The sequence below is a fragment of the Amphiura filiformis genome, chromosome 16, assembly GCF_039555335.1.
Source record: "Amphiura filiformis chromosome 16, Afil_fr2py, whole genome shotgun sequence".
NCBI lineage: Eukaryota > Metazoa > Echinodermata > Ophiuroidea > Amphilepidida > Amphiuridae > Amphiura > Amphiura filiformis.
Genome location: NC_092643.1, coordinates 25,761,957 through 25,769,397, shown reverse-complemented (window position 1 = coordinate 25,769,397; position 7,441 = coordinate 25,761,957). Strand labels below are relative to the sequence as shown.

The following is a 7,441-nucleotide window of genomic DNA, read 5'->3' as shown; positions in this document are numbered from 1 at the left end:
TAAAACTCAGAGGATGTGATTTCAATTAAAGCCATTTGTTCAGGTATGAATTAAAATATGTAGACCTATTTAGCACACATTTTTCAATTCCGCTTTCAGCATGAACATTTTGAGTATTTCCTAGTATGTCACTGCTGGTATTAACCAATAAATGCCAATATTTCGCACCCGGTTAGTTGTACGAAACATTCAAATTTACTAGCATTCAAAGTACTTGCAATGTAAAATTATGAAACATGATCTGCATTCATGGCGTTGTCTTTTTAAAGACATTTCTTGTTACAGATATATCGTTTTGCATTCGGCAGAGTGATGAATCGAGAGTTTTGAGCAAATTGAGTCAATGCATCCTTCTGACTATGTTTTAGGTGATCTTTTCATTTTCACCAGGAAAGCTCTCAACTGTGATTGAATATGAAAAAAATGCTGACCAATCTTTTATTATATAATACTTTGGAAAAAATTTGATGTTGGACTTGCTATGATACTGATGTAAGAATTTTAGAGTAATAATGATAAATTGTTATGAAAATACCCTTGCGTAAACGTGTTGCAGAAGTATGTATAGGCATGGTCACAGGTTTAGAGTTTTGAGGAGTGTGAGTGCGATCACACTCCTCAGCACTCCTTAAATGATCATAAGGAGTGCGATTTATCACACTCCTTAATCTTTAAGCTTATACATCACATTTAAGTATAATCACACTCCTCATTCACAAAATAGCACTCCTCACAAGTTTGAGGAGTGCTATTTATCACACTCCAAAAATTTTTTTAAACTCAAAGCCTGTGGTGAGCAAAGTGCTATCCTGAAATTTGTTATAATTACAATTAATATATTTAATGAAATATTACTTTTTGTCATGTCTGTAAATGTTACTTTACATAATAACATTTATATTCCAGACTGTTATGGAGACACGTTTCCAAACCAACGGCCATATCAACAGAAACAAAGTATTAACATAATAGTTAATTATTAACAAAAATGGCGATTAATTTATTTGACTTTGTAACTATGGTTCAAAGCCCAGCAACGGTTACGAAACAAACAAAAAACATACGATAACTTAAATTTTGTTAAGCAACCGTTATTCTCCCTGCTGTGCTACATCAGACAAGACGTGTCAGGTGTCCGGTTAGGTGTTTCTTCAAGTTTTATAAGTTATTACATCTACGTCAAAATGCGTGAAATCGTTCATCTACAAGCTGGCCAATGTGGAAACCAAATAGGCTCTAAGGTAATTAAAACTCATTAATATTTGCCATTATAAGTTGTTTAAATACTTTTGTCTAACGGTATAATTACTTTTGTATAGCCTATTTGCCGAGTATATTTCATCAATAAGTTTCTTTTGTTTAAAGCTATTTTACCCCATTGCTTAATTTCATTTATTATTAAATTATTCATGTGCATATTTTGTCTTAGATCATAGAACCATATTAACATGATTAATTTTAAGAATTGTGACTATTTTTGCATTTTTTTCTCAAAAAATAATAACATACTGGTAACAAAAGTTATGAAAATTACAGGGGCAAGGAATCCAGTTACTACACTGGAATTTCAGTGACTCAAGACAAGCGGTACGTTATTTATGATAAGAAAAGAGGTACCGCTAGAATGTACCTCATTTCTTAACATATATAATGAACCACTTGTCTTGAATCACTGAAATTTCAGTGAAGTAATTGGATTCGTTGCTCCTACAATATACATAACTTCTGTTAGCAGTGTGTAGTAATTTTGTGAGAAAAATGCAACATTAGTCACAAAATTTATCAGGGGGTGTAGCCACCTTAATGGGATACCCTGTATTATAGCTCTAGCTTCATCATTTTCATGGATTCAGCGCTGCCTGTAGAGATTCGCTTTTTTTTATCAGTGAACCTTTGACAAATTTTACCACAAAAGTGTTTGCACGTTTTGTTATTTCTGTTGGTTTTACATTCTAGCAGTTTGCGATTCTGTCAATATCCTAAATTTAGCTGCATTGACTAAAGTAGATCTGCTTAAAGAAGTATTTTGCGGTTCTAGGACCCTCTTTTTATGGTATGTTTATAGGATATCTACGGGGGAAAAAAAAAGCTTATTCCCAAAATTTCAGTTGATACCGATTTTGCGTTTGCGAGTTATGCATGATTACGCCAAAAAAATCATTGTTTCCTTGCCCTCAAATGAATTTTAAAAATTTGGTCGGTCGGTCGGGATTTTTTTTTTACATCTTCAGAATGCAAAAATTTGAAAAGAAAAAAAAATCAGGAATTTCCACAAAAAGGGTCGGTATTCTTTAGTACATTAAATAGAAAAAAACAAAAAACTTTTTCCTGATTTGCAAAATTAGGGTCGGTCGGTTGAGGGCAAGCAAACATCTTTTTTGGGCCTTATGTGTATAAAGTAGGCTCTACCAAAGACTGTTTACAGTCTATGACTCCACAGGCCACTATGATGTATTTCGTTAACATAAATACATATTTGGCGATATTTTTACCAAGCGAATACATCTCCAACAATTTTTTGGACACATTTTATTTAATTTATTAAATTTTATAATTTATTAAATTTTATTTAAGTTTCTGATGTTATAAAAATATAAAATCTCAACCTTTCTTTAGAAAAGTAAATTGATGAGGCTGCTCGGTTTAACCTAGTGATCAGGGTGGTGATATCGTTTATCTTGTTACAAAAGTATGCTAACCTTTGAATTCTGTGGAGTACACGTCATTTATGTAATGTCATAGTATTGATGACATCAGACCTACAAATATGAAGTTTAAAGATAACGATTAGACATTGTTATCTCATGCAGATATTCACAGTGAGTCACTATGGTAATTAGGCCTATCTCAGTGACAAAATGCGCCGCAAAAGTCCAAATCAATCGAAACTGTATTATTTGAAGTACACGTATGTTGAAATATCAAATGCAAATGACATTATCATTTGTTAAAATTAATGTGTAGATCAAAAATTACTGGAGCAAAAATCCCAGGCAATGATTAATTTTGTATCCGGGTTTCTTATACTATCCGTCGTTTTATCTTTTCAGTTTCTGTTTCCGTATCCGTAATAGTTTTTGTAAGTTATTGTTATTCTGAAGTGGTAGTCTCCCAGGTATGACCAATCTTTTATTCTAGCCTTTTGTTAGTTACTGAAAATTTGAAGCTCGTGAATTTCAGTTTTCGTTTTGGTAAGTTATATTGATTTTTTACATAAAACCTTGAGATGTGCGGTTGGGTGCCAATCTAGACAAAAGAAGAGTCTAAATTTTACGGTCCTAAATTCGCGGTAAATTGTACGGCTTCAATTGACTTGTGTTTGGTGTATATGTACTTACGCCTAGACGTAAGTGGATCGTAAAAAAAGTCTTGCATTGAAATATATACTGACCATGTTGCCAAGTTATAAGCAATGAGTCTTTCATATTGGCGATGAAAGGAGCGTCTAAAATAGTCAAATATCTCCCAATGTGGCGCGTACAAGTGGTGATTTGGTAATCATGTTTTATATTGAAATGCAATACAAAAGAATATGCATTGGAGCAAAGATAATGTATTCTATTCATGGCAAGCTAATCTGATAATTGGTTGGGCCTATATGCAAGACTCCGGTTTATTTTAAATGTTTATTTTTGCAGAGCTTATTTTCAGTCATGGATCATACTGATAAATTTCGCGAGGGGGAGGGAGGGAGGGAGGGAGATACTAAGTTGAGACTGAACAAGCGAGAGTGGGAGGGGGTGAGGAAGAAAGAGAGGAGAGGGAGAGACGGAAAGGCTAGAAAGAGAAAGCTCGAGAGGAGAGAGTAGGGACCGGGGAGGGAGTGGGGAGCCTGATCATGGGGGGGCAGGAGGAAGCAAAATAGGGAGATAGACATTGATACGAGGGAAGGGCGACACTCTGGCCCTGCACAAGTGCAATGGGGCGCGACAGGCTCATAAGCGGATCTTTTGTGATTGAAGGGCTTATTTTCAACGTTTTTACAGAAAAAGTGGACCTTTTCATTCGGATTTGCATTTTGTCATAATAATGTGAATCAATTTATCACTGTCAAACACGAGAGGGCGCTAGACCATTAAAACAGCGGTCGTACACCGGTGTTCATTTATCTCCAGCCTTTATGGGCTTTATTGACACAGGCAATTACCTCTATTGAAATAAGCTGATTGGTACTTCAGAGTTAACAATGAAGTCAGATTACAGTAAACTTACTGAATCCCTTGCGTTTTCGTATCTGAACAATAGAGTTACGGAAACTGAAAAGATAAAAAGACCCTATAACTGTAATCAAGATAATAGGTCTAGTAATGTGCTTGTTTGCATCCAGGCACCAAGAACGGTGATCACCTTCCACGCGCACGGCTAATCTGCATGAGCATGCCGAGACCCTCTCTATTATCATGATTATGCGATCTGATGAAGATCTATCCACTTTTCCACTGGGTGCTCACCATGACTTTGCGAACAGTTTTAGACGCTATTCCCCTGCCTGAATGTGCGTAAAGTTTTGTTCTTGTGAACCTTATTCATAACACTTTAAGCAAACTTTATGCCGAAACGACAAGTAAATAAAATGTCAGCCTGTTTCCCACTTTCGAATAATTTGAGACATAGATGTTAAGACATGCCACAAGCATGCATCTATTTAATCTTTGGAACGAGTGCTTAAACGAGAAAATCATGTAATATTACTGAACTTTATGATTTTATCTGTAATTTCAGTTCTGGGAGGTTATCTCCGACGAGCATGGCGTCGACCCAACTGGTAGCTACCATGGTGATTCTGATCTTCAACTAGAAAGAATCAACGTCTACTACAATGAAGCTACCGGTGGCAAGTACGTCCCTCGTGCCGTTCTGGTGGATCTGGAGCCTGGTACAATGGACTCTGTCCGATCAGGACCATTTGGACAGATCTTCAGACCTGACAACTTTGTGTTTGGACAAAGTGGTGCTGGAAACAACTGGGCCAAGGGTCACTACACAGAAGGCGCTGAACTCATCGATTCTGTTCTTGATGTGGTACGAAAGGAAGCCGAAAGCTGTGATTGTTTACAGGTAATAAAATAGATTTTCCTTCTTTTTCTTTGTTCGCGTCTCCGTCTTCGATATCGGCTTCGTCTGATTCTTTCTTTTCTTTCATCCTTTCTTTCATCCTTTCTTTCTTTCTTTTTCTTCTTCTTCTTCTTCTTCTACTTCTTTTTTTTCTTCTTCTTCTTCTTCTTCTTTGTCTCCTTCCCCTTCTTTCTGCTTCTAATGTCTCTCTTTCTTCTCTTCTACTTTCCTCTGTTTCTTTATCCTCTAAATAACTCAAGTTCATTTTTGTCGTCTTTTTCACAATTTGCAGGGCTTTCAACTTACACATTCTCTCGGAGGAGGGACTGGCTCAGGTATGGGTACCCTGCTCGTCAGCAAGATCCGTGAAGAATATCCTGACCGAATGATGAACACCTTCAGCGTCGTCCCATCACCCAAAGTATCAGATACAGTTGTAGAGCCATACAACGCTACTCTCTCAGTTCACCAGCTTGTAGAAAACACAGATGAAAGTTATTGTATTGACAATGAAGCCTTGTATGACATTTGCTTCCGTACCCTTAAACTGACCACACCAACTTACGGTGATCTTAACCATCTTGTTTCTGTCACTATGAGTGGTGTGACCACCTGCTTAAGATTCCCAGGTCAGCTCAATGCTGATCTCCGTAAACTTGCTGTTAACATGGTGCCATTCCCACGTCTTCATTTCTTCATGCCTGGTTTTGCTCCTCTGACCAGCCGTGGTAGCCAGCAATATCGTGCTCTTACTGTTCCAGAGCTAACCCAGCAGATGTTTGATGCCAAAAACATGATGGCTGCATGTGATCCTCGTCATGGCCGCTACCTTACAGTTGCTGCTATGTTCCGTGGCCGCATGTCAATGAAGGAGGTTGATGAGCAAATGCTGAACATACAAAACAAGAACAGCAGCTACTTCGTAGAATGGATCCCCAACAACGTGAAAACCGCTGTCTGCGACATCCCACCTCGTGGCCTCAAGATGTCAGCGACCTTCATCGGCAACAGTACTGCCATCCAGGAGCTGTTCAAGCGTATCTCTGAGCAGTTCACCTCTATGTTCCGTCGTAAGGCTTTCTTGCATTGGTACACTGGTGAAGGTATGGATGAGATGGAGTTCACCGAGGCTGAGAGCAACATGAATGACTTGGTGTCTGAGTACCAACAATACCAGGACGCAACAGCAGAAGAGGAGGGAGAATTTGACGAAGAGGAGGAAGAGGAAGATCAAGATTAAAACTACCGAACAGTATTTCTATTATTTATATTTGAACCATTAAATAAAAACAAAAACTGTAACATTTCTGGTTTAAGTTCTCGTTCGATAAAGATAATAAGAACATTTGGGTAAAACCTATACCTGTTTATACAAATGCAATTAATCCATACACAGCCGTGAACCCCTACACAGTATACACTCTTAGAAAAAAGTGCAACTTCAATTTAGAATTTTCTTTGTCCCGCAGGGAACATCCTTTAATGGTACTTTAAAGAGCCTTTAATGGTACCCTGGGACACAGCTGAAGAACACCCTTTTTGCTAAGAATGGTATAACTGTTGGTTGTGTTTTCCGTGCGCAGTGGAAGTCTGAGACGAAAATACCTAAAGTATTTTCGTCTCAGGTGGAAGTGTTGCAGTTTTGCAGGCTCCGCAGGGTCAAAAACTGACAAATGCTCCGATTTTAACTGGTCTTATTGGTTTTGTCAAATATTATTAGTTTGCATGGTTCAGAATGCGTCATTGCTGTCAAATCCCACATTGGATCTTATAAACCAGGACTTATTTTATCACACTAACGAAGCATTCTAGTCTTCTAGAGATTGCACACAATTAATTTTCGACTTATTTTTGAGACCAATTCGTAGCATTTTCCGTTTTTGGTCCCTGTGGAACATTATAGCGTATGTACTTCCACTGCGCACGAAAGGCTAAACTTCGTTATTAAATGCATGCACTCATGGTGTAGATGGTAAAACCTCGATTTCTGACATAAGCAGGGTTGTTTCATTCAGTATTGTCGAATAAACTTACAATCACTCAAAACAACAACTTCGTTACGTTTTCCTTATTTATTATGGAATGGCATGCGTAATATTGGTCCACTTTCAGCCATTTAACTAAAAAACTACAGTGTACTGTAATTTATTAAAGGGGATCTCCGGCGACACGAATCGCATGGTTTTATTTAAAACAAACACATATTGACCATAAAAACGAATAAAAACAGTCGGCTCTCAACACGCGATATTCAAAATTCCCGCGCCAAAGTTGTCTAAGTACAATGACGTAATGGTTATTTGTGTTCAATTGTCGATTATTATTGGGATGTCATTGTACTCGACATTTTTGGCGCCCGGGAATTTTGAATATCGCGTGTTGAGAG

The 7,441-nt window shown here is 37.6% G+C and overlaps 1 protein-coding gene across 1 annotated transcript; it reads left to right on the top strand.

Annotated features, from left to right (window-relative positions):
• Positions 1 to 4,728: 4,728 nt before the first annotated feature.
• Positions 4,729 to 7,089, top strand: LOC140135785 (tubulin beta chain-like). Its single transcript, XM_072157403.1, has 2 exons — positions 4,729 to 5,058; positions 5,348 to 7,089. Exons 1-2 carry the CDS (start codon positions 4,882 to 4,884, stop codon positions 6,293 to 6,295), a joined length of 1,125 nt encoding a protein of 374 aa, XP_072013504.1. The 5' UTR covers positions 4,729 to 4,881; the 3' UTR covers positions 6,296 to 7,089.
• Positions 7,090 to 7,441: the final 352 nt, after the last annotated feature.

Coding starts and splice junctions, on each gene's coding strand:
- LOC140135785 (XM_072157403.1), top strand. CDS start 4,882: ATGGACTCTGTCCGATCAGGACCATTTGGACAGATCTTCAGACCTGAC. Junction 5,059..5,347: donor AAAGCTGTGATTGTTTACAG/GTAATAAAATAG, acceptor CACAATTTGCAG/GGCTTTCAACTTACACATTC.